The sequence below is a fragment of the Aquila chrysaetos genome, chromosome 9 (assembly GCF_900496995.4).
Source record: "Aquila chrysaetos chrysaetos chromosome 9, bAquChr1.4, whole genome shotgun sequence".
Taxonomy (NCBI): Eukaryota; Metazoa; Chordata; class Aves; order Accipitriformes; family Accipitridae; genus Aquila; species Aquila chrysaetos.
The window spans coordinates 15116670-15142851 of record NC_044012.1 but is presented as its reverse complement, the minus strand read 5'-3'; the positions used below and the strand labels follow the sequence as shown (position 1 = coordinate 15142851).

Here is a 26182-nt window from a genome sequence, read left to right as displayed (position 1 = left end):
GGAAGGTGCTACAGGCCTGATTGTGCTGACACCATTTAATGTAAATAACTTCTTAAAGAACTAATTTACTATGTTTATACGACATGCTCATTAGTTGTGAGACTGAGCCTGTCTTTTTAAATGTTGTCAGATGGTAGCCTTGTTGCATCCTTTTGATTTAAAATCAGTTTTAAAGAAAATGAAAATTTTTTAAATTACAAGTCAGACTCTATGTTAGACCCAGAGTCTAATTCTCTTGCTCTATGCTGCCACTTGGAAGTATTCTTAGGAGTACTAGCAAAGCTGTTTACTGACATGTAACAAGGCACCTCTGCTGGATAGTTAATTATCCATAGATCCTTATCTAGCAACTATGGATGGGTTTACAGATCTATAGTAAATGAAGAAGCTGAACAATGCTCTAGTTCTTCTGTGATATGTTTAACACATTTTCTAAAATGTTTGTAAAAGTTTTTGTAAAAATCTTTTACTGTTCATCTATCAATAGAAACACTTGTGTATATAATATCTGAAGGAAAGAACAGAATACTACGGGTTTTGCAGTTAAAAATTTTAAATGTGTTGGGTTTTTTGTAACTATTTTCCAAGCTGATGTTCTGGATAATGTGTCTTAATAGGTAGTAGGTAGAATTCTGGGGTTTGTTGGTTTTGGTTTTGGTTTGTTGGTTTTTTTTTTAAAGATGGCAATGTGGAAAGCAATCTTTATGTAGGATAATTTTATCTCTATGTTAGGTAGCTAATGAGCCCAAATGATATATCATAATTCTAGAAATTTATCATAATTAATGGAATTTTAATAAACTCTGGGATATCTTTGCAAAGAGAAGTGGAACTGTTCAAATGCTAAAGGTAAAATTTTGAAAATGTGAGTAAATTGAATGCACACTGATATAGCAATGCAGTATACTGTATGGTTTTGGTACAGCCAAGGTTATGAAAGACAATGGCCAGTATAGTTAACTTAGCCATGGGGGACTCCTGTTTTGGAGTTCCATCACCAGTTTTTTAATACCCTGCTCTGCTAATTATCATCAAATTCATAGGCAAAGCACTAGTGTAAGGCAATAGTGGAGCAATCTTTCTAGTAAGGATGAATATAATGGGAGAAAATGGATGCAGGAACTTAAGAAATGCAAGCAAATAAATGTAGAGGGACAGCATATATGGCAAAGTGGATAGAGAGGCAAGGAATCATCAGTATCATCTATGGGAGGAGATGCTGGCTTTTCAGAAGGTGACTTTTTGGAACTGGTTATTCTGAAAGATCTCAGCGATTTAATCTCTTAAGAGAGAACACCCAGCACAGATCTTGCAGTATGAGGGTCTTGCTTCCTCTCCCTGAACGGCTACATACACACTGTCATCTTTATCTTCATTCTAGATCACTCAAGTTCATCCAGGTGGAGGATGGGGAATGGTTTAGTGGTCTTTCTGCCCATTAATTTTCCTAGAGCGAGTGAAAAGATAGCTATAAATGTATGTGTGTGTTTTGATAGAAGAACAAAGTTTATTCTAACTATGGAAATGCTTACAACTATGATTTCAAATTTGCTATTTGAGTACTATTAGAACTTTGATTAGTCTTTCTTCTGTTGTAACAGTGGGTAGGAAATAGAGCAGTGCATCAATTCTTTTTTTTTTTTTTTTTTTTTTTTACTTTCCCAGCATTAATTTAAAATAATCAAGATGACAAATAGTTATTTCCTCATTGAACAAAGTTTTAGAGAATATTGAAGCAAATAGTTTAAGTAGTGAAAGCGTATAATTCTAAATTCCATGTTCTTTATGAAATGCAGGCTGAAGGAAGCTGAATAATACCCTACCACCACCAAAAAATCCTGCCTACAGCAAAATAGTTCTGTGTAAGAGTGGCTATACAGCAATTGGTCAGAGGAAAAAAACTTTTAATGCAAAGGAGGATCTTAGATGAGTTCTGCTCATGTTCATTTTCATTCCAGTATTTTTTGCTCTGCACCAGTCAACAATAAAGAGGCAAAATCTCACATTGCTAGAGTAACACTGTATCGGAGTGACTGCATTTACCCACTGTGCTATGTCTGCATATGTTTAGGTACTTCAAAAGGTAGTCATTTGTCATACAGATTCTGCTTGTAGTGAGCTGAAGTTAAAGAAAATGCCTTACTAGAAATGGTTTGTCAGACTTGAATGTCTCCTTTTTTCAGTTTTCCGTTTCAAAAAAGGTGAAATAATGATTGTCATAAGTCAAAGGAAGTTAAGGTATGATGGTTTGCAGTTTCAAATAGTAATTTGGCTATCTGTAATGGGGCCTGAAAGAGGCTTCATTGCACAACAAATCAAAATAGCACAATGAAAATGTAAAATGGGATGCATTAGAAGATTGTGCTGCCTTCTACCTAAGTAGCCTTTGCCAAACTGTGTGTGATACACTAAGCAGAACATAACATAGCACTCTCGCTTTGCTCTGTGCATGCTGTAAGCATCTTCACTGTTGGTACTGGGGTACAGCTGTTGTGACTAGAAACATTCAATATAGTCACAAGCCTGCTACATTCTTAGTTCTGTGTTGCCTGCCTCTATTTTCTTCCCCTTTCCTGACCTTTGCTGTACCTCAATAGCTGATGTGACAGCCTTGCCATTCACTAAAGGTTTCAAAGGATTCCATATTTCTCTGTGCTTTTACTTTCTGCCGCTTCTCATGTACTTAACTTTGTGCATATTGGACTCTGGAATCATGTCAGGTCCAGACATGAGCTTGGGAGTATGTCACTTATGCTGCCGCCTTCTCATTTACACCCACCGTTCTATTTGTACACTGTTGCACTTCTGCAGTCCAAGATTCTGATTTATTGATCACACCTGTCTTGGCAAAACGTGTCGTTTCAAAAGGTGACTTTGTCTAACATTATTTCCTGATTCCAAAAGTTTTATTTGAAGTACCGTTTCCAGCCATAAGTATCTACCTGTCATTTGAAAAAAGAGGGGGAGCTTTGAAAAAGATCCTGACTGAGAACCTCCAAAAGCAACAAATTTTGGGTAAGGTTTCCACTCTTAAAGTAATCAGGTTGAACAACAGCTATCAAGTAGAAATTATTTAGATAGGTGGAGTTGGAAAAAACAGCAATTAGGTGACTCAGGAGAAACTGTGACAGATGTTAGTCTAATTTTAGCACCAAGTCTTCCTGAAGTACTCAAATAATAAAGATATATTTTTTTCATGAAAAAGATATACAAATGTATGTTTGTATACATCTATATATATGTATCTGTAAGGTCTACTACATTTCTGTATATATGTGTGTATGTATGTGTATATTTTAATGGAAAAATATGCAAAAGCAGGTGTATATATATCAATATATTTACAGTAATGTAGTAGACCTTAGACTTTATGTCTAAATTGGGACCTCTAAAATAAGTAGCACTCCCCCTCTGTTACATGATAGCAGTGATTTGTACATTAACCTGACGAAAGGAGAGGGAACAATTGACAAATTTGTATTGCCCTTTTAAAAATAAATCAGAAATGCTTTGTGACATATTTATTACAAATGGCATTTCAATTGATTAAGGTGAGCAGAGCTGGCCACTAGAGAATTCTGGACTTATTTGGCTGACACGTTGCTCCAAACAAGTAAGAGCTCTTCATTATTACTTTCTCTATTCTTCTCATGTCACTATGGTAATTGCAGTGCAGTGGTTGCTATAGCAAAAATGATTAATTCTCTGTTGTTGTTATCTGTACGCTAGCAGAGGCTTTTTATGAGATCTGCTTGTACTGTCTTTAGAGGATATCATAGATGTTGGCTAGAATCCTGATAAATAATCACAATTATAAAAAGTTTTAATAATTGTCACTTAAAATAGTGGAGAACTTTGTATTTGTTGAAGAAATTTAAGGATTTTGGTGGGATGCTCTGAAAATGACCAATTTTTTTGAGTAACGAGATTAATGTGAACCATTTTTTGGACACACAAACCTGCTATTTTCTTGTTACTTTGAAGATTAATGAAATATGTCTTTAAAGTAGTGACCCAGAAGCAATTAGCATAGAATATTTTGCTGTTTGTACAGTCCATTAATTCATTTTTATAGGAAATTAATGTTATAACTGCTATTCAACTGTGATTTGTTCAGTTGGATAGTGAAGATTGAGAAATCATCCTTTGTGATATCTGATTTAAGAACATAAAAGTTTGATTAATCAGTCAGTGATTTTGCTTAGTTTAGGCAAAGAAATTTGTTGTGGCCTGAATGTAAAGAGAATAAAAAAATAGCTTTTCAAAATCAAACTTGATCATACTGTTGATAGTGTCCTCACAAGTAAATACAACACAACTCAAGGTAGCATTTAGCCAACTCCACCTCAGTTCTTTATCTTTTACTCGCCATTTGTTTTCTTAGCTGCTGCTCAGTCTTTATCTGTGTGGTCTTCCCTAATTTCTGAAGTCTGTATTTACTCATACTATGCAAACTTGCTTACTTTTTGACAAAGCATGGATTGGGATTGTTACAGTTCTATCCAAGTCTTTTAGGGACCTGAACTCAAATTTTTCTCATATGTAATATCCCGTTATCCAACTAATAATCCCAAGACAATCTTCTCCGTTCATCTCCCTACCAAGTAATTGAATTGTTTCATGTATGTTAACTACTTATATGACATACAGTAGACATTATAATTTTTCTCATAGGAAATTATAGCTCATTATTGCCAGTTAATTATATTCAAGCAGGATAACAGAGTGCCTACCGTTTCGGGGCTTTTAAAGCCATTCATTGCACTGTGCAAAATGCATTTGGTTGAAAGATTTTTGTTTAAAGTAGACTTTGATTATCCTGCAGCTGATGATATCTTAAATGCACTGCTTTTCTGCCTGCAGTTGCATTTCAATTTTGTAGCTTTTAGTTCTATGTATCAACTTCGTTTTAGCATCTGAATTTCTTTAGTTTTTTCCTTCTCTTCAGAATGTTGCATCCTCAGATGTAGTAGCTGTGTATCAAAGGTAAATTGTAATGGTTCATTTCAGTAAATAACCCCTTTATAAAGCAATTTTTGAGCATGGCATTGTGAAAATATACTAGTGCTCCTGTAGTCAACAAAAGGATTCTCCAAGAACCTTAAGATGCAGGAGTATAGTACTTCTGTGTTTGAAATGCTCTGTGTATGAGGAAAACTCTTCTTACTGTGATCAGTTTGGGTGAAAAAGATATAAAAGCTGATGGTAATAAAGAATTCTGAGTGACTTCAGATAAGGAAGAAGTTGTTTTAGTAACAGATGCACTTCAGTTCATCTGAAACAGCAGTGCATAGAGACATATCAAGTTAATTGCCACTTGTGTATTTCAGTCCATGAAAGTGTATTTAGAAGCTAAATCTGTTTTATTTATTAATTGGTAACCAGCAATGCTGTTCAGTGATACCTTATTGTTCTACTATTACTCCTTTTTTTTTTTTTTTTTTTTTTAGATTTCTATCATTTTTGACAGGTTTTTTCTACAAAAAGATCCTGTATTGAGGTTTAAGGCTGTAGCTATAAGTTGCACTCCGTTGCAGTTCCTTCAAAAAAAAAAAAAAAAAAAAAAAAAAAAAAAAAAAAAACCAACCAACCAAAAAAACCCACAAACAAACAAACAAAAGAAATGTAAATTCATGTTCGTTATAAATAACTTTGCTCTACAGACTGCACCCCATTTGACTGCCTTACTAATTTCATCATTCATTTTTGCAGTCATGGTGTGGATCTGAGAATAGGATGGACATTAAGTTGAAGCAATTGTGTAAAGTCCACATAGGAAACTTTTAAATACAATGGCCTCAAATTCTTCTTTCAAATTCATCTTTGACCCCTTCAGGAGATTATTTTTCCATGCATCTCATTCTTACTGTTTGTCCCTGTCACAAACATAATTTCATATTGTTCCTTTTGCTGTTTAAAACACTGCATTTCCTGATCCTTAAGGCATCTGTTCTGCTATGACATCCACAGAAATCCCACATGTCTGAACTGTTTCCCATCCCCTTGCCACTAAATTGTAGCTGGGTACAATTGTAGCAATGGTATTACTGAAAATCCAAGAGATCTTTTTCCTAATACAGGTCTTGTTTTCCCTGAATTTGCACAGAGTAAATAATATAGTAAAGATGTGAATAAATTGTCTAATTTTTTAAGAGCAAAGTATTTTAGAACATTTTGGCATGTCGTGGCACCTGTGAGAGCAGTGTGTGATGGGCTGAGACTGGCTGGAGTTACAGCCTTAGATGATGTGTTAGTCAGTATTCTTAAGTAACTTTATATGCATTCTTGACTCCCTCCAAAATATAAACACGAATTCTGTTATTTCTTTCTGTCCAAGTATTTATTATGACTTGGATGCAGTGTGCACTTCTGGGGGGGAAATCTGTTTCCCGTATTTTGCCAAGTTCTTTCACATGTTGCTGACAAATGCTAACATCTGGGGAAAAAAAAAATTGTTGTTGCTTCATATTGATTTTTGTCAAAGGGGCTTGTACATTAAAAATTACTTTTGCTTTCTTTTCAATAGTAAAATTAGAGGAGTGATGCACGTGCCACTTGCTTATTCTTTGTTGAACAACTTAATCTCCTCAGGATTGAGTTTTTCTTTGACAGTCTTCGTGGTTAATACAACAAGAACCGTCAACCCAAAATTTAGTCACGCAACTGGCTTTCTTTAATTAGTGTTATCCCCTTTTGTTAGCATGTGAAGGCTTAATGCCATACGAGCTTTCTCAATGTGTAATGTTAGATAGTTCTAAGCTGTACAGTCAGGCTTTATAGTTTCTGTTGTAACAATGTGAGGTAGTTGGAGCTAGTAGTTTTCAGCATAAACTACAACAGGAATTTAAGTGCTACTTTTTGCTTAGTGTGCAGAGGGGTTCTCATTTTGTATTTAATCTAATTTCTTTTTCCTGCTTGAATTCCAGTTAGTACATTTGATATAGTCTTTCCATTCAAGACAGAAGACTGCACTGTTGGATCAGATGCAGCCTGGAAGTCTCTGTGCAGTTTGCTGGCATGCTGTGTTTAAATGCTTCTCTTGCAGTGGAGGTGTGAATATGGATTCTTTGGAAGGATATAGATAGGCTTAAAGTCAGAATTGATTTAGTGTGAAGGAGAGTGATATAAGGGTTTCTTTAATGTCCACAGAACTTTGAAGCATCTGTAAAAGCTCTTTGCATCTGTTTTTTGAAGTTGTGATTCACATGTTCTAAAAGCAGCTAACACTGATTCTTTTAATAATGGGTAATTATCCTAGCAATTTATTATAACTGTCTGTGTCATGATCATCTCATTGACACCTAAAGGCAGAGAGTGACAAAAGAATTCTAATTATTTTATTACTTCAGAAGATAAATTTAAGATAATCAGCTTTCAAATAAACCTTTGTTTTGTTTTAATATCTTGCCTGCCCCAGAAGGGTATTGTTTTGGGCACTACTGTAACAGGGCTTTTTCCTCCTTATTTTCTTACTATTCTTTAGAACTTTAAATGAAAGGCTCATGAGAAAGATGAATGAGAACTGTGCGAAGGCATGAGGGAGAGATGTGAGCAAGCTCTATGCATGGTGAAATAAAAAGCATATAAAGCTTCATTAGGACGTATTGTATTAAACAAGAGATGCCTTATACTTATTGGGGCTTTAAATCAACAGCAGAGAAAAACTTCTTGGCTTTTATTGTAGTATGTTGAGGACATTATTTTTCTCACATTTTTGAAGGCAACTAGGAAAACTGCACCAACAGGAGGTCTGTAATAATACAGGGACCACAGATAGTTTAGAATGTGCATTCTCAATAGAGAACAGTAGCCTCTCAAGGCATGAGACCTTTGTGGTATATGAAGTGTCTTGCTTTTATGTAGCATCAGGTTCAGAATTATGGAAGCTAGACTGTTCTCACTGTCTTAGCCTACATAGTTAGCTTATTTCTATTTGCCAGAAAACAATTTCTTTTTATTTAACATAACTGTAATAAGTTATAATAATCAGCCTATCATCACACACACAAGAAGTTGATTCAATTTTTGTTTTTAAAGGAGCAGAAGTAAGTTTATGCTGCAGCAGAGCTACATAGCTGTTCACACTAAAAAGATTTGGACCATATGCCCACCAAAAGCTGTTTTGCTCTTTATAACTACAACTTTGTCTTGCTGTATTACAAAACAGTTTTGAATTGACTGATCATGATACTTGTAATTTCCCCAGGTTCTGTTTTTCTTTCAGAGCCCATGTTGGAAAGTACATTGTACAAGCGTGTGCAGTGAATCTAATAACCCTTGAATTTGGTTGCAAAATACTGCTTTTCTGACACCTTTTTCTATGTTTTTTGAAGGAATTTGAAGATTTGGATTGAGTATTTTTTGTCTGTGTATACTCATGCTAAGCAAATTATATGCATGTTTGCTTTAAAAGCATATCTTTATGTCTTGGTTTGGGAAGAAGTTCTCTATGTATGTAACTTTTTTCTTAAAGTTTGAAAGAACTTCATAATTCGGTAGCAGTCTTTTCTTAAAAAAAAAAAATCAGTTTGTTAGTGGAGGGTTACATTCTGTCTTTTCTCTGTTGTAGGGCTTACTGCCTATTTGCCTATTCAGCCTAGTTACTTTATATATAATTTCTCTGTAATTATGGATAGATGTAGGTGATAAGTTATCAGACAGAATTGACCAAGTTCCTTTTTTTTTTTTTTTCATCACAAAAGGTCTATGCCAATCTGAGATGACAATCTAGTTGGTTCAAATTGAAAGGGCTAAATCCTAATAGGCCTGTTACAGCAATTTCTTAACTGTCAGAGCTGAAACTACACAAACTCTAGTGTCACCATCATGAATTAGCAGACAGCACAACATCTACATGTAGATGTGCAATTCGGTGAGGTGCTAGGACCTCAGGGTCAATGCATCTCTCGGAGTAACCACTGACACACAGTTTGCTATTTGTGCATTCTTTTTAAACCTGTGCTTAGGCTACGGTACATTAGCATTGCATTTTGAACATATAACACTTTTTAGTAACATTACGTTGTTCTTAATCTGATTTACAAGGGGTTTTTTCTGCTTTGTCCCACTCAAATTTACTTTTAGAGTAGATTGAAAAAATTTGAGCTATGTTTTTTGCAAGTGTGAACATTCACAATCATTGTTAAAACTTCAGCTGCAAGTAATTTTTGTCATACAATCTCTCTGTGTGAGGTGTGTTCCCAGTGATCTGCACAATCTGTGTCTTTTGAGTTAGTCTTGTTCTGGATTGGATTGCTAGCACTTTGCAGACATGGGCAAAATGTTGGAAGGAAGGCTTTGTATCCATGGCGCTTTGTTGAAATACAGTGAACAGGCAGTTGTAAGTAATGATTCTCACATGATTCCTAGATGGCATAAGACTGCTAATTTTGTCTTTACATATTTTGACATAAGTACAGATTTTCAGCTGATGAGTATGTGGGACTGTTCTTTTTCTAGCCTTTTCTACTGCCTATAAAATTTGTTCTTTATTAACCATGTAGTTCTTTAGTATCACAGTCAAGCCAGGATCATGCTAACAGCTGAGTTTTTATTTGTATGTCAAACATGTTTTAAGTTGAATGGTGCTAGCTAGCAAAGAACATTTGGAGTCTAGAGTATGTTTAGCCACATCCAGTGCTACAAATTACATTGGAATTACAAGTAAGGATAACCTTGAGATTTCCAGCAATTTGGACTGAGATTGTTTAAACTCCGTACAGTAATAGAAAGATAGACTAGTAGACCCTAGGAGCTGAGTGAAGACTGCAGAGGATCTCCAGAAATAGATTTCCTAAGTAGACCCAGGCTGAAGTACATTATTAAAGACATGTTATGCAAGTTTTTTTTTTTAAATCTGAAACTAGTGCAGCTTATTTCAGTTGGTCTGATGGGTTCATCCAGCCATTGTCACCAATGCATGTTTTGTCACATATGAATACTTAATTGCGCAAATTGCAAATGTGCTAATGGTACTCCTTTTTAATTTCTGTCATCTTCTTCCTTTGCAGAGGAATTTAAATTCAAGATTAGAGATTAAAATTAAAGGATTTTTATTTAAATTGAGATTGAAACAAAGCATGAAGATGAGAAGAGTTAGCATTGTAGGTCTGTGGTAAATTTGTTGTTAGTGAGATTGAGCTCTTCTGTGAGCAACTGTTGGGTTTTTTTTGTGTGGTCTTCCAAGATCAGTAGAGTTGTGCCAAAAGTTTGTATTTCAGCGGGTGCTTCCAAGGTGGGAATCGCATAAGGATTAAGAACAAATTATTTTCTTTCAAAACCAGAAAAGGTGCTGTATCAATTTGTTGGTTGCACATAGTGCCTTTGAAAAAGCTTCAGAAATACAGGAAACGTATTTCTAGTTATTACAGATGAGGACAGTTTAAAATGGCAATGGATAGTGAAACAGATTCTGCTTTAGCTTTTTGCTTAGGGCTGCTTTTGGGGGAGGTTTTTTTTTTCTTCTTGGACTTTTTGAACAAAGATTGATGCAAGATTTTTATTTAACTAAATTATTCTACAGTTTTAGCCAATATTCTAGGTGGCTTTTATCCTTATTCTTTTTTATTTTTGTCACAAGCAGTAACTTCTGCAGTTGATTTGTAAAATGTGTGTTAGCATTTTTGACAATCTCTGATTTTTCGTCAGAAAATTGCTTTTGATCAAATAACCTCAACAGTAGTACATGGATCTGTACATTAAGATGTGCATTAGAAATCAAAACTAGAGAAGAAATAAGAGATAACAGTATGACAGAGATGAAGAATGTTGGGCTTTCCTTCTTTTGATTGCTACTTTTCTGTAATACAGTATTTAATTGTGGGGTTTTTTTAAACTACTCTGCTACAACTCGGAAGATATTCTTGTTTCACTGATGTCCTATTTCCAGCTACATTGTCACTGTTGGTGCTTTACTTGATGCCTTTTAAGTTTAAAATTTGTTTTGCCTGCTCTACAGTATGAATATGTACCTGACCCTTTCTTTTGGATGAAAAATGCTAACAGTTATGAAGCTCTTCAGTGAGGCAGATGTATAAAGTGCCCATTATCATGTATACTATAAACGTTACAAATGTTTCTTGAAAGGTTAGATGCTTTAATTGTTCCAGCTTTCTCTTGCTATGATCTCCTTGGTCATTGTGTCAGCAATAATGGGCACAATTCTCATTCACAGTATATAAAACAATAATTTTTAATTATGTCTAAATAAATACCTAATTTTAAAAAATAATCTTTTTCTATGTGCTAAGCACATAATAGGTAAAATACTTGAAGTTGTACTGTAATCATCCAGTATGACAAGTAAATGTCAGGAAGTAATTTCTGTGTAAATCAGGTACCATGTCAAAAGGAACATGAATTATTTAATTTTTTTAAAGTGAATACAAACCGCATGGAAAACTCTACACTTAGGAGCCACATGTAGACGTTTTTAAGGAGGTGGTTTTATTTAGATTCTGCTTTCTAATACCTGCTTTTTAAAGCTGGTAGTTTTTCTGTCTCTCAACTGTGAAGGCAGTTCTGCAACGTGTTAAAACACTTATAAATCAATACTTAATGTGATCCAAGCTTATCCTTTCGTTTCCCTGCTCCTATATTTCTAGTTTCTCCAGTGTGTTGGTCCTAATTCTTACCTGATTCCACAGTGAGCCATTCTAGAGCTAAATCAGCTGGTGGGAACCATGCACTTCTGAGGAGGAGGGAAGGAAATGGAAGTGCTTTTAGACAGCTCAGCTCCTCAATCACCTCACCATGTGGTCACCTTTAGTTGAACCCCACAGCCTATATCACTTCAAATTAAAAGTGTCATACTGTAAAGCCATGGTTTTGTAGAGCCATATAAAATGGATTTTATTAAAATACTATTTTTAAAATACTGATTTAAGTAACTAGAAATTTACAACACCACACAAACTTAACTTAAAATTTAGTTTCAGACATCTATGCTTAAGGCAAATGTAATTATACTAACTCATTGGACTAATATGTTTATATCTCATTTCTTTGTTATCTTTAAATTCAGCTGAGCACCAAGTGTTAAAAAAAAAAAAAAAAAAAAAAAAAAAAACAAACCACAAAACAGTCCAGTGTTCAATAAGATGGATATCTCTACCTGAAAAACTTTTGGAGGGTGGATACAGCAATAATTTGAGATCTAGGTGAGCGTAAGAATGGCCCCTCAGACTCCTTCTCTTCAGGATTTTTCTTGACAAAATTTATTTTTAAAATAAACTTTTGTTCTTAAAACTGTGCTATAAATTTCCAGCAGATTTTTCTCTTATCTTCCAAATCTATTTTTTAACTATTGGATTCTTAAACATGTGTTACACAGAATTGAAGAGAAATTGCAACTGAAAACATGAGGCTATAATAAAAGTAACATAAGTGGACCTGTAGGTTCTGGTCAAAGGAATTGGGGAAATTGTGTCCTTCTAATAGGGAATACGTGGCATATTTTCAGTTGCAGGGGCAAAGGTATGTTATTTGATGCATATTTACCTTCTATTCATTCTTTGTACTGAATTATTTTAATCAAATCTTGCTCTTAAACTTGTAATTTAACTAGAACACTTGCATCTGTAAGGTGGCGGCTTCTTGTCTAATTATGTGAAAGTTCTATCCTTCTTACTGCCCTATAGTTTCATTATTCTTCAAAGCTACATAGGTTGTTCTTGTCAATATACTGCAGTATTGCTGAACATTAATTACCAAGACTATCAAACTGGGTTATCAGTATAACAAGATGAATGTTTGCAATTTAAGTAGAATCAAACATTTTGTATTCTTCTCTGCTCCATAGCATAATTTAAAATGAGAACATCCTTGTCCCTTTCTAACAACGAGCAAGAAGAGAGTTGGTATTAGAAGGTTCTTTGTCCTCATGTGTTATTGAAAATCTTCTAAAATTACGTCAGACTGCAGCTTCTATAGAAATGTGATTAAATTATTAGGGCTTAATTTAAATTTTATATTCACAAAAGACTTGCATTTCTGCAACTTAATTCTGTTCTAGCAAACCCTTCAATATTTCCATAGTTAATGATTTGCAAATTAAACAGTTTCTCCCCTTTTTAAGTTTAGAAAAAGCCTGCAGTCTAAACAGTATTTTCTTCTAGTTCATGTAAGCAAAAAATAAAGTAACACATTTTAATTGTTGTTCTTGAATGATGCAGAATGAAAACAAACAACTTCAGAAGTTGGTGCTGATTTCAGACTGGTCAAATTCAATAGCTGCTATGATAATTTCTCTATTCAGTGGTAATTTGCTTTCCCATCTCTGGATGCGAACTTACTGGTTTTCTATCACCTAGGTAACTCAGCATCCTGAATTGTCTATCCTTGATAACAGAGCTGCCATGATGATTTGGGAGGGTTTTAGTGGTGAGGTAAAATAATTCATGAGGCAGATGGGATGTAGGAAGCCACTAAAGGTGACTGTTTGGCTTTATCACTTGGAGATATTTGGAGAAGTCTGATATTTTCCTCACTCCTCCTCCCCCTTATAACTCTACTTTCCATCTCCCAACTTCCTTATGTAACGAGAGGGACCTAGAAAACTTAACTATGCACAGATATAGAGAGATATATATATACACATTAAAAGGAGGTTCAGCTTCATAGAAATATAATTTGGCAGGCTGAGAAAGCATTTCTTATAGTATGGGTAAAGTATGACAATGTTTAGGGCTGTGGTCAGTAGCATAGTGGGAAATGAATAAGGGACTCGGTGACTTTGGCAGATGATCTGATTTTTGCATGTTAAGTAAGGAGATTTCATCATGCAACTTTACAAAATCCACTTAAAATATTAATACCAAGCTCCTCAGAGCTGTATGGGCTAATGAGCAATTTGAAAAGATGAATTTTTTTATTACAGTATGAGCTTTGATTTCATAGCCTGGAAAAGCAGATTCCCTGAAATTTTCCTGAGCTGGGGCATACCATCTCTCCAGCAAGTCAAGTTTGTTTATAATCAGGACTTGTAGTGGTAGTCATTAATGCAGCAATTCTAGCTGCTGCTTTTTGACTGCTTATGTTCAGCTGCTGCTCTGTTCTTCCTTCTTAGCCCATACAAGGTAACTTGTGGTGGCCTGTCTCTTACTAGGAAGGCAGTGTATTTCTCAATGTGCTAGGCAGGGCTGCAAGGTCAAAATGTGAACATAGGTATTTCTCCTGGAGTAGATAATGAGCAGTAAGTTGATTTTTTTTTTTTTTTCCTTTTTTTTATTATTATATGCTCTGTGTGTCAGAATTCTAGATGCAAATAGATGTTGCTTGCTTAAACATTAAAAGGTCATTATTCTACTAAATGTTTTGGAAATACATGGATTAAAGACAGTTGAAGAATGTTTTAGAAAACCTGTAAATTACACAGATTTGCCTAATTCTGTAAGCCTGGAATTTTTTAGCCATCATGTTAGTCAACCTTCCAGTGTTGTTTTTTATCTTATGTTATAGATTAACATACTGCATATGAACTCATGACTGTTCTTAAAGTCTTGCTGACAGCACAAGAGTTTAAAACGAGTTCAGAAAATTAAATAAGTTTGTATAGTAGACTTGTGATGGTGGATTTATATTAAGGGTAATTTTTTTCCCAACCAAACACAGGGATTGAGTAAATTACTAAGCAATTATTCTTCTAAATATATCACATTATCATCAGAAATAAAATTTAAAACTTTTTTTATATTATGGGTCAAGATGAAAATACATCAACTAAGACAATCTTCAAACAAAAGACCCAAATTATATTATTAGGTTAAGGATTTTGAATAGGTCTAGTTTATCTCACGTAATTTTTCACATTTTAAAAAAATAATAAATTATTCACAGCTGATTATCTCTTGAAAGCAGGGTTTCTGATTTTGCAAATACAAAGCTGACAGTCTTTTACTTCTTTTTCAGATGGGGACGGACAAAGTGAACATTTATTACCAGTCTGTGAAGATACAACATGTCAAAAAAGTGCCATCTACTTAACGAAGCTAGAATTGGATCAGGTATTGTGAGTTTGGAATTGCAAAGACAAAGGAAAATATTGTGCTTTATGAAATAATATGAAATAGGAAAATAATTTTTCAGGAAAGAAAAATGAAACTTCCTCACCTGTAATTACTGCATATAAGAGACTTTATTTACTTATTTATTACCTATCTGAAAAAATGCGGGTTTGGTGGGAAAGGTTGCATACCTAGAATTCTATATAATGGATAATTCTACTCAAGAAAATTATGGATGTTTCTGATGAGTCACTTTCTTGATTGCAAAACACTGCCTTCTAAGCACCATAACTGCCCTAGCCTTAGCACAAGATGAAAACCAAGGTTGGTATTAAGAGTTGGAAGCAGATCTAATTAATTCATATAAGCTTCTTCAGTTTAAGTTAGGGACTTATTTTATAATTGAAAAAATAAAATAAATACATACACACGCATATATCAAGTTGAACCAGCCCACACCTCTTACCCCTTATTTCTATGGTGTCTTTGATTGTTATTAATTAAGTAAATTTCCAAATGGTATATGAGGACTTGTTTAGGCTATGTATCTTCAGGATTGGGCTTCTATTAAACTATTTCAGCTTTGTTTGTTCACAACACTACTTGTTTTGAGAGTCATGGTCATAATTCATGTAATAGATTACTATATATTCATTTATTTTAAAGCGTGTGCTAATCTGTTTTAAGTATTTACAGTGCCTTGCTTTGTTATAAAGTTACAGCTTACAATAAATTAACCTAATGTTTGTTTGATGCCTTAATAAATGTTTTTACTAAATTCGTATTTAGCAATGTGAAGCTAAAGGCCAAGGTGACCTATAAAGTACTTGCTTATAGCTGACAGCAAAACCCACTGTAGTGTACTTAGAGAAATTTATAATGTATGCCATACTTGTTTCTTTCTAACCAGGTTATGAATTAGTGTTTATTCCTTTATTGACAAATTAAAAGTAGAAATTTTTTGTGTAAGTAGTACCTTCTCTGATCTATATTTCAGAATTTATAGGTGAACATATCTTTTGCTCAAGGAACAGTACATAGTTTGATAAAGTGCTTCTTGTTACAGTCTGTAGTCCAAGTTGATAGTGTAGATATTCTCATTTAAAGGATCAGAATTTCTAGAACACAGGCTGTAGCATACTTTCCTACTAGCAAGAAAATCACTCCCTATTGGAAAGGAAAGCACACAGTTACCGGTCAGTTAAACAAATATAATTAGGATGGAATATACCATCAGTGTAAGAAAGAGTAAGTAGCTCTAAATGTATCTTCTTTCAGCCTTCTAATCTTGGCATCTCTGTTCTTCAAAATGCATGTTTTCCTGTGCACCCTGTGGTTGTTTGGGGGTTGGGTTTTTTTAATTATTTATTTGTTTACATTAATTTCCTGTGAACACAGAATAGAGACAATGGATTATAGTGTTGCTGGATACACAGTGTTACAGTAGAGTTTGATTTACAGGTCACAGCGTTTGTATAAAGCAAGTGGATGTTCGATTCAGGATACTTTCATTGCTTTCTGGTCAAAGGGGAGAACGCAGACTTTTGATAAGCATGTTACCCTGGTTATATTGCTGTAATGGGCTGCTTACAATTCACTGTTGAGTAGTTGGGGTGCTCTAATGTCAAAAGACAACTGCTCTTTAGCTCTAAATTTAGTTCCTTACTCTTGCTAACGTAAGAAGTAAAAGATTTGAGTTTTTCTGCTCAAGTAAATTTGAGACAAATATTCTCAATGAAAGTAATTTCACTGTGGAAAATCAACCACACTCAAATAGCATGTACCATTGGGAGGTAGAAAGCTGTTACTTGAGAGTAGCAGATGACCGGACAGTGTGCTAAAGAAAAGTTACATTATCTGTTGTTAGTGGTACACTTCTAGAAGGAAGCGATGCAGTAGTGGCAGAGGTGTGGGTCAATTTGCATAATATCAGAATTTTTCTGAAGTAGGGTCTTTTATTGTAACCTGCTCTGAAGTAACATTGCACATAGAGAGTTTTTCTGTTCCTTCGTTATTTAATTTTTTTGATAGATGTCAACTATTTAATTACAAATATATCAGATTTTTAACATACCACTTCTGATGCTCATCAGTATATTTAATTTTTATACTTCATTTGGCAATTTCACTTCGTAGTTTCAATTTTAAAATAACTTCTAAGATAATGATATTTGAGGTAAAAATTAGCACTGTCCTAGTTTCAGCTGGGATAGAGTTAACTGTCTTCCTAGTAGCTGGTATAGTGTTATGTTTTGAGTTCAGTATGGGAAGAATGTTGATAACACTGATGTTTTCAGTTGTTGCTAAGTAGTGTTTAGTCTAAAGTCAAGGATTTTTCAGCTTCTCATCCCCAGCCAGCGAGAAAGCTGGAGGGGCACAAGAAGTTGGCACAGGACCCAGCCAGAGCAGCTGACCCAAACTGGCCAACAGGGTATTCCATACCATGGGATGTCACGTCTAGGATAGGAACTGGGGGGAGTGGGGGCGGGGAATCGCTGCTCGGGGATTAACTGGGTGTTGATCAGCAGGTGGTGAGCAATTGCGTTGTGCATCATTTGTACATTCCAATCCTTTTATTATTACTGTTGTCATTTTATTAGCGTTATTACTATCATTATTAGTTTCTTCTTTTCTGTTCTATTAAACTGTTCTTATCTCAACCCACGAGTTTTACTTCTTTTCCTGATTTTTCTCCCCCATCCCACTGGGGGGGGGGGGGGGGGGGGGAAGTGAGCGGCTGCATGGTGCTTAGTTGTTGGCTGGGGTTAAACCATGACAAGCACCCAAATGTTGTCACTTTATTTTAAAAAGTGATGAATCCAACAGATTCTCATCCTGCTAGAAAAAAAAGTATTAAAAAGTATTAAGAGTCACCTAGAAACTTTAAAGCAATTTTCCCTGCATATTTTTAGAATTACTTTAATTAAAATGACAGTATCAAATGGCATGCAATAATGACTTGTTCTGGCCTAACCTTTTTAAGGAGTTATATCTAGAACACTCTTTTCTTGCAGTCTTAAACTCATCTAGAGGTGATGGAGCTTTTTCTTCTAAGGCATTTTATCTTTTCTATTCTGAAACAGTGGAAAACATCAGTATCTTCATTCATATGTCTGCAGTTTTTCCCATGTGTTGCATGTTTCCTTCAGGTAGAAAACTATTCAAATGTGTTAGTTCCCATATTTATATGGAAGTGAAACGTTTTGATTTCACTGAATTTGGTCACTGTGAGATCAGATGACCCAGCTTCCGGCTTTGACTAAGTAAGTTAATCTTCATAAGCAATGATAAATGTAAATTTCGTGGCAACAGACTGGGATCAATTCCTTTTATTTAATCACTTTACAATTTGAGGGAAATAATAATAAGCCCTTGTGGTGCAGCATGTGTTTCAACAAAGGGATGGTATCCCTTGTGTAACAGGTAGGTAATTATAGGGAAGCTATGGGAAACTGAGAGATTGCAAGTCTATTATTGAAAAAGAAGATACTATATATCCATTATCTCTGTTCAGTATTTGCTGTAGGGTTTGGGGGGGGGTTCTTTTTTTTTTTTTTTTTTTTTTTTTAGTTAAGGGTGTAGTGAAGAATTCTGGTTTTCAGATTTTTATTTTTTTTTAAAGAAACTTACTGATCTCAGATCTGAAAAATCACTAATTAGATGACTGTCTTACAAAAAATATTTTGCATATGGTAACTGGACCTGGGTCTGTCCTTCCTGTTTGTTTATTGTGACATTTGATGAAACCAAATGAAAATCAGTTAACACAGTTCCATGAGAGTGTATGATGCATTGGGATGAAATGCATAACAATCAGAAATACACATCTGTAGAATTTGTGGTTGTAAAAATTATGCTGTGGAGAGGCATGCAATGGCATGTCAGGCTTTGGAGTTGTTCTGGTAAGATCTTGTTTGATGTCTGTCAGTCTACGGTATATTTCTTATGATGTCTTTGGCACAGCTTGATGGCTACTGAAAAGCCAAGCAGATCTAGGAGAATTATTGCAAGGATGATCTTTCACCATAGGTTTTAGTTTATTTAATGATTTAATCTTTATAAGTATTAGAAATATCTCAGATAAATTTCCTTCTTTTGGATGATGGAGCAAAAGTAAAGGCCAACAAAATACAGATGAGTGACTTAAGGAGATACAGACCTACTAAAATTTTAAAAGAATGTGAATGTTTCCATAGCAACAGAAGAATTGCTGTCAGATCTGAAGTAGAATCCCATATGCTGTTTCAGATTGTGGCAGGTGTGAGGACACCTCAGACATCTTTAAATTCACCTGCAATAGCTACAGACTAATCTGCTAGCTGATTTAGATCTCTCATCTGGATTCTGAAAATTAGACCGAGTTCTCCCTAAAAATGTTTTAAAGTTCCTGGTACCGATGATTGTAAAAAACTTTAGATACTATGATATTCTTAGAGGTGACTGATCTTTCTTTTAATTTTGCCAAGTATTCAGTATGATTTTTTCATTTGTTTCCTGAGGCAAACAGTATTATTTTGGTCCCTTCATTTGAGAGTTTCTCTCTGGGCTTGATTCTTACAACCTTTCTCTGTATAATAGAAAGGTTATAGCTTTATTCTTCTTATAAATTTAGCAGCTCTGAAGTAGAACACAGCAGTGCATCCTACAGCAAACCACAGGTCTTTGTGGTATCATTCTCTAGGCTAGAGAGGTATGTGACAGCATTGATTATCAGCTGCAGTTGGTCAGTGTTGGAAGTTTTTCCTCATTCCTCTATAACAGTTTAAAGGGGTGAGGGGATTGCAGCTGCTGTAATTTTCATAAGTCTCAGATTCTACAAGATGCTCTCATGATTTCTAAGTTGCTTGTCTTTCTCAAAGCAGTAATGGGGCCATGAGCCACATTCTAGCATATGACTTTTACTGCTTTGGTTACTTTTTTCTGTGTTGCTAAATCAATGTTTGGGATTGTCATCTTCTGGACTTTGAACACTGTAAGTTAATGGTTTAATCTATAGGTAATTTACTTTCTTTTTATGCAGTAGTGCCTGCTCAACTGCATATGGAATTCAGGTGACCTTCATATGCACTGAAAGCCTAATGCATCCTGAAATCATGGGATTTATTTTTTATGTGCAGCTGAACTACAATGCACGTGTACAGTAGAGGGGGACTCCCCCAAGGAAAAGGACTTCTGTTGCTGTGGCCAGTTCTTCCAGGCCACTCTTGATACTCACGTTTCTATAGGATGGGATAGTGTTTGTCATAGAAAGGAGGACAAACCCTGGTATTTCCAGAAAAGGTATTGGTCAAGAATGGGCTACCAATTTCCAAATGCTTTCTGACTCGCAGCTGGCTCCCTGTCTGTGTTAGGTGGCCTAGAAGCGGGCAGCTGGCTGGATGGGGTTTTTGTGCTTCATAGGTTTCTGGCCATGGTTTAAAAATTGAGATGTGTTAATCCCAAAGTTTTGGCTCAAAGACCTGCTAATACGCTTTAGAGCAAGAGAAGTGCCTTTTCCTAATGTGTGGAAGAATGTGGACTCTGAAAGAAATGCGCCCTTTTCAAGTTAAGTGGGGTGAGTGCAACTAGTTTTAAATTTTTTTTTTCTCAAGTACCCAAGATCTTTCTCAAAATGAAAAAGATGCTGTTTTCACAGGGCAGTAAAGCATTCTCTTTTCTACTTGTTGAAAACCAAATATTTGAAGAGTTTGAAAAAAATTTTCAAGCACTTAAAGAAAGATGTTTTTCTTGTTTTAGTCTACAAAATCATTACTTGAAGGAGTAAAAATGTCTATATAAATGTTGTAAGTAATGAAATTAGTGGTGCCATGCAATGGAATTTAACAGAAAGGGAAGAAGTAAATCTTTGATTTCTCTGACTGAATTTTATGTGTTCACTTAAATTTTCTTTTAGATACACTCATTCCATTTTTCAGTCTATTTTTCATCTGAGCTACATAACAGAAATCATATGATCAGAAAACCACAAAAAATAGCTTTGTGTGTCCTCATTATACCCACCTATTTCTATCTTAGAGTGAAAGGAAAAAAAATAGGTTTTAGTCTTTTTCCTATTAAAATAGTAACGGCAAACATGAAGCTTAAAGTAATTGGATTATCAAATACAAAAGTAGTAGGAGATTTATATTATTGACAAACATATTTTCATTTTTTGCTGTCTGTACTGAAATATATGTCCTGAGGCACGTGAACAATTAATCTTGCATTACATTACACAATACTGCCATTTATAATAGAAATATACAGAATGAGTTTCTCCAGAAGCGTGGATTGCTCTGAATTGAAACTGTCAGAGTAAGTTACATATAGTGCTAGAATGTGCTCTGGTTACACATCGAACAAGACTGATGTTTTTGAAATGTTCTACAACTGCTGTTATAAGAAGTCCCACAAGTGGTTCAGTGAGATGGATGAATCTTACCCTGTAGTGTGCACAGTGATGGTGCTTGGTAGCAATAGGTGATGGTTCTGTTTTGCTCACCTGTTGTCTTATATCTCTGCATTTCATTGTAGACCTTACATTTGTAAAATTGATTTCTATGAACCACTGAGAGTAAAAGCAGAATACAAATTCAGATTTGTGCCTAAAAATTCATTTTTAATTTTGTTTCTTTAAAATAACGTTACCATACATGGGAACGTTTAGAAAGTATGAGGTGGATATAATTGGGTTTCATTGCAATGACTGTAAGAATGATACCATGTAAAGTAAAAACTGTATTATATTTCATGGTTCTGATCTCAATCAGTGTTTTTCAAAATTACAGTATTTTGCAATAATATTGTTTCATCTGTCTTCTGCGTGACAAGTAAGTGCTAACAAATCTAAACCTTTGAAAAGTTTCCCTCAGGTTAAAAGTCTTTTTCGTATTTTCTGTTTCTTAGCTGCTGAAGATTTGGAAGAATCCAACAGTAACTAAATAGGCATGCATATGTTGGGGGTGAGGGGGTAAGGCTCAAAGTACGTTTAATTTCAACTTTGAGTTCTCAAGAGTGTTGTAGATCATCTTTGCAGTTCAAATGTCATCACTTACCCAGGCAGACATGCACTAAGTATATGCAGTGTCTGGCAGAACTGTTCCAGGCTTCTAAGCCATCTGTGATATCCAAAGTTGCCCTTAGTGCACTTTTTTAATAATTCTGGGGGCTTCTCTAATATGCATGTGATCGTATGTAATCTCAAGAGACCAGTGCAAGGGTCACATGCAATTACCATGTGGCAGGAATGTTGTTGATTACTGGATTGTGTTAGTGAGGGAGTCTCTCCACAGCAGGAAATGATGCTGTCAGGGATCTCATTCTAGTTCCTGAAACAGCTAAATTAAGGCTTGGATGAGAGACTTTGCAGATGCTGTTAAGTGCTTTTGATGTTGGTGATAGTGATCCTTTAAGATGGGACCCTTCTGTCCTTTTGAAGGCCTTGTCAGTTAGTTGACATATAAAATTACTTCTGGCTTTAAAAATGTCACTGAATTTTTCTGTAGCATTGAAATGTTAACCCTGGTAGTTCAGCTTCATACCAACTTGTGAAATTACTTTGATTTTAATTAAGATAAATTCCTATTTAGCACCACTGCAGCACTTTGTGGAAAGTAAGTGCAGATACATTCTATTTCTTGTCCTGGAGAAATTATACTTTGCATTTCTTTTGTACTTTCAATTTGATACCGTAATCTTAATTTCTTATCAAACAGCTCAGTGTCGGGTGCTGCTGGGAAGATAGGAGGGGAACTGAAGCTCTTGAACTTCTAAATATCCATGAATAATAGAATCATTCAAGATGAAGTGAACCTTAGGAGATTCAGCCTCCTGCTTTAAGCATGGGCAACACTGAATTCAGACCATGTTATTTAGAGCTTTGTCCAGTCAAACTTTGAAAACCCCCCGGGACAAAGATTCTGTAACTTCTCAGGGCCTCTGTCCTAGTTTAATTTGTTGGTTTATCTCTAGTTGTAACCTCCCTTGTGTCAGTCTGTGACCATTGTCTCTTGTTCTTCTGCCATGTATCTCAGTAGAGAGCCTGGCTCCATCTTCTCAGTTATCTCCTTGCAGGCATTGGAAGGCTGCTATTAGGTCCCCCCTAAATCTTCCGTTCTCTAGGCTGAACAAGCCGTGTGCCCTCAGCCTGTCCATTAAGTAAATATTCAACGCCTGACCATCTTGGTGATCCTTCTCTAAACACACTGAATATTCTCAAACTTTTCTTGAATCGTGGGGCACAAAACTGGACACAGAATCCAGATGCAGACTAATAAGTGCTGAATAAAGAGAAATAATCACTCACGTCAGTCAGCAGGAGCTTAGGCAGCAGTTACGGTGCAGTATGCTGTTTTGCTGTCATAGCTGCCACACTCGTCTTTAGCTTACTGTTCACCAGGACCCACACATCTTTTTTGGGAGAGCTGCTACCCACCTGGTCAGTCACCTGCCTGTACCGTTGCAGGGGTTTACTCCCCTGTGCAGGACTTTCTTTGCTGATTGTTATGAGGTGCCTGTTTGCCTATTCTTGCCTTTCTAGGTCCCCTCTGAATGGCCATCCTGTCCTGAAGCATATTATTAGTATCCCCCAATTTGGTGTTGTCCACAGATTTAATGGGCGTACATCCCTCCTCCGGCTTTAATGCTGCCTATTGCTTGCAATTCCAAGAAAAACAAAGGGTCTTGGGATCTGATGGTTTGGGCTTACCTACACTCAAGGATTAGTACAGATTCCAGGCAAGCCTGAATTTCAGTGAAGTTGTTCCTGAATATTTCTGTACGCTGGACACGTTCCAAAACACAGGTCCTTTAATCTTACAACTTTTTTTTTTTTTTTCTGTTCTGGAATAATTTAGTGCACAGAAAGACTTCAAATTAATTTTTTCATTTGGTGGCAGGGTTAGGAAATAATTGTTATTTCCTCTTTGGAAATTTTAAGTGGTTAAGAATCTTGATGCAGTGAAGAAATGTCAGCTGTTTTAAATAGAATTATGTTGTTTAAATAAATAAAATTGCTTTCCTTATCTAGCTGTTCTTTTTTTGTTTTATTTTACAGTGGATACCAGTCTTGCAAGACTTCAGAAATAAAGACACACTCTGGGGTTTTGTACCATATCAAAATGACAAATCTTCAACAGAAATTTCATTTCCAATTACGCTTCATATTGGAGATTACAATATGGATGGCTACCCAGATGCTCTTGCTATACTAAAGAACACATCTGGAAGGTAGAGTATATGTAAACCTAGAAATAAAGACTATTAAATGCATGTTCAGTCATCAGTCATACAAATTACTAATTTTAGTGCATCTCATCCATTTTATCATGTGAACAAGACTTTTGATCTTTGCTAAATGTTTCCCTTTTTAAAAGGTATGCATTTACATGGTATATTCAGAATGCATAATTGTATAGGCTCAAACTGTGACTTTTGGTGGGGAATTGCACCAGGGAGTGGAGTATGAAGTACCATTTTTAGGCAGTCCTCCTGGGTCACAGGAGCTGATTATCTCTGCCTTTCCTTTCCCAAATCATCTTCTGTAAAATCCTTACTTCAGCTTTCAGTGTTGGCTAGTAACACCAGGCTGCTGAGAGCTGGGGAACCTGTTCCATGCTGTCACATGGAGTGAACACTGATTGGTGACTCTGCTGAAAAAAGGCAATAGTGTTTTGCCCCTTTTGAGAACCAGGAATTTTAGATAGACCTAATAACTTATCAGTGATTTTATATTGTCCAAATTTAACTGAAATAAATAGAATTCTAACCCACCCCCCCCCCCCCCCCAAAAAAGAAGCTTCTAACCTTTCCTATTAAATTTGTTAGTGTAATCTTTCTCCTCCTTTTCTTTTTTTTTTTTTTTTTTCTTTCTTTACTGGCTTTCCCAGTACTTTGTACTGCTACCATCTGGTGTTAGGTGCGAGAGGGCGTGTAGTGATGCTTACAGTGTGACTGTTGTACATTGAACAGTTAGTGATCCACATAACAGTTGACCTGAGTAGGTGCACGCTTGTGTTGTTCTGCACATACCACTTGGCTGCAGGGATAAACTTAGCCAGCTAATTGTAACGGAGAAGCCTGTAGGCAGCTCTCACTTGGCACCTGGTGATGATACCACTGGCATGTCCTTGTCTTTACCTTGAAGTGAAGCAGCATGTTTTCATGTGAACATCCTTTCTTTTGACAGTAGAAATGATGAATAGAGTTGTTTACTTCAAAGAAAAACTTAAAAGAGCTCTAGAGACCATAATGCCAGTGAACCTCACTACAGACAGGATGTGTGCAGCATGCTGTGCCCTGACTAGAGGTCTGTCTGATGCTGCACAGCCTAGGTTTTCCAGCACCTGAAGAGATGTAAGATGATCTGTGCTATCCCTTTTTTCTTCCTTATGTCATCGCTTGTAAAAGGTATTTTAATCAATACCTTATGGAGTCTCAACATCTTCTTTACTGGGATCTATGACAAATACTTGCATTAGTGCATTACAAGGCAAAATAAGTCTCTCTTACAGGTGTATTTATTGTCTTCCTCTGTATGGTATTTTGGATGAGCTTGGGTGCAGGTTCATAATTTGAATTAATGCTCAGTAAGGAAAAGAACTGAGGAGATCGCTTTGGTTCTTAAAACAGTATATAGACAGAATTTAGATGCTGAAGTCCAAGAAGTCAATTGAGATCCTCGAGCGGTTGCCTGAACGTGAGTCGCCCACTGACATTTTTGTGTTAGAGTTCTTCATATACTGATGCATACCTAAAAATGACCCAGTTTCAAGAGTTACATTCTTGTATTCAGCCTACGTGATGTGATTCAGAGACAAGGCAGTGAGTAGCTGAGCTGTCTCTGTACCCCTGAGCCTTAAAATAACTAGCACAGCAGCTGTTTATATTCAGATATGGCAGAGGAGAAGGAGGTGATGCTGTTACCGCCCAGAACTTGCAAAGGCAAAGTTAAAGCACTCGGACATTGAGTGTCAGGTTTTCTACTCCATAGCCTTGCTCAATTGGGAGTTTGCATCTTCTGTTCAGCAGTCACTGAATAAAGACTATGAACAGTCTAGAGAGCAGACTGGAACCAAAGTCTTTCCTTTTCCATAGAAACACTATGACATCTAAACTGTAAAGTTGTTCTTGTCTTTGTTTTTACTTAAGACCCACGAATCTTGTGTTTTGAGCTGTACTATACGCTATCTTCTAGTGTGTAT

The 26182-nt window shown here is 35.7% G+C and overlaps 1 protein-coding gene across 2 annotated transcripts in view; it reads left to right on the top strand.

Moving 5' to 3' along the window:
* ITFG1 (integrin alpha FG-GAP repeat containing 1) overlaps positions 1 to 26182 on the top strand; it is a 91645-nt gene that overhangs the window by 30073 nt on the left and 35390 nt on the right. For both annotated transcript variants that reach the window (XM_030026440.2, XM_041126374.1), the window contains exons 9-10: positions 14908 to 15002; positions 24037 to 24209. In XM_030026440.2, coding sequence (XP_029882300.1) covers positions 14908 to 15002; positions 24037 to 24209 — 268 coding nt within the window. The remainder of the gene's footprint in view (positions 1 to 14907; positions 15003 to 24036; positions 24210 to 26182) is intronic.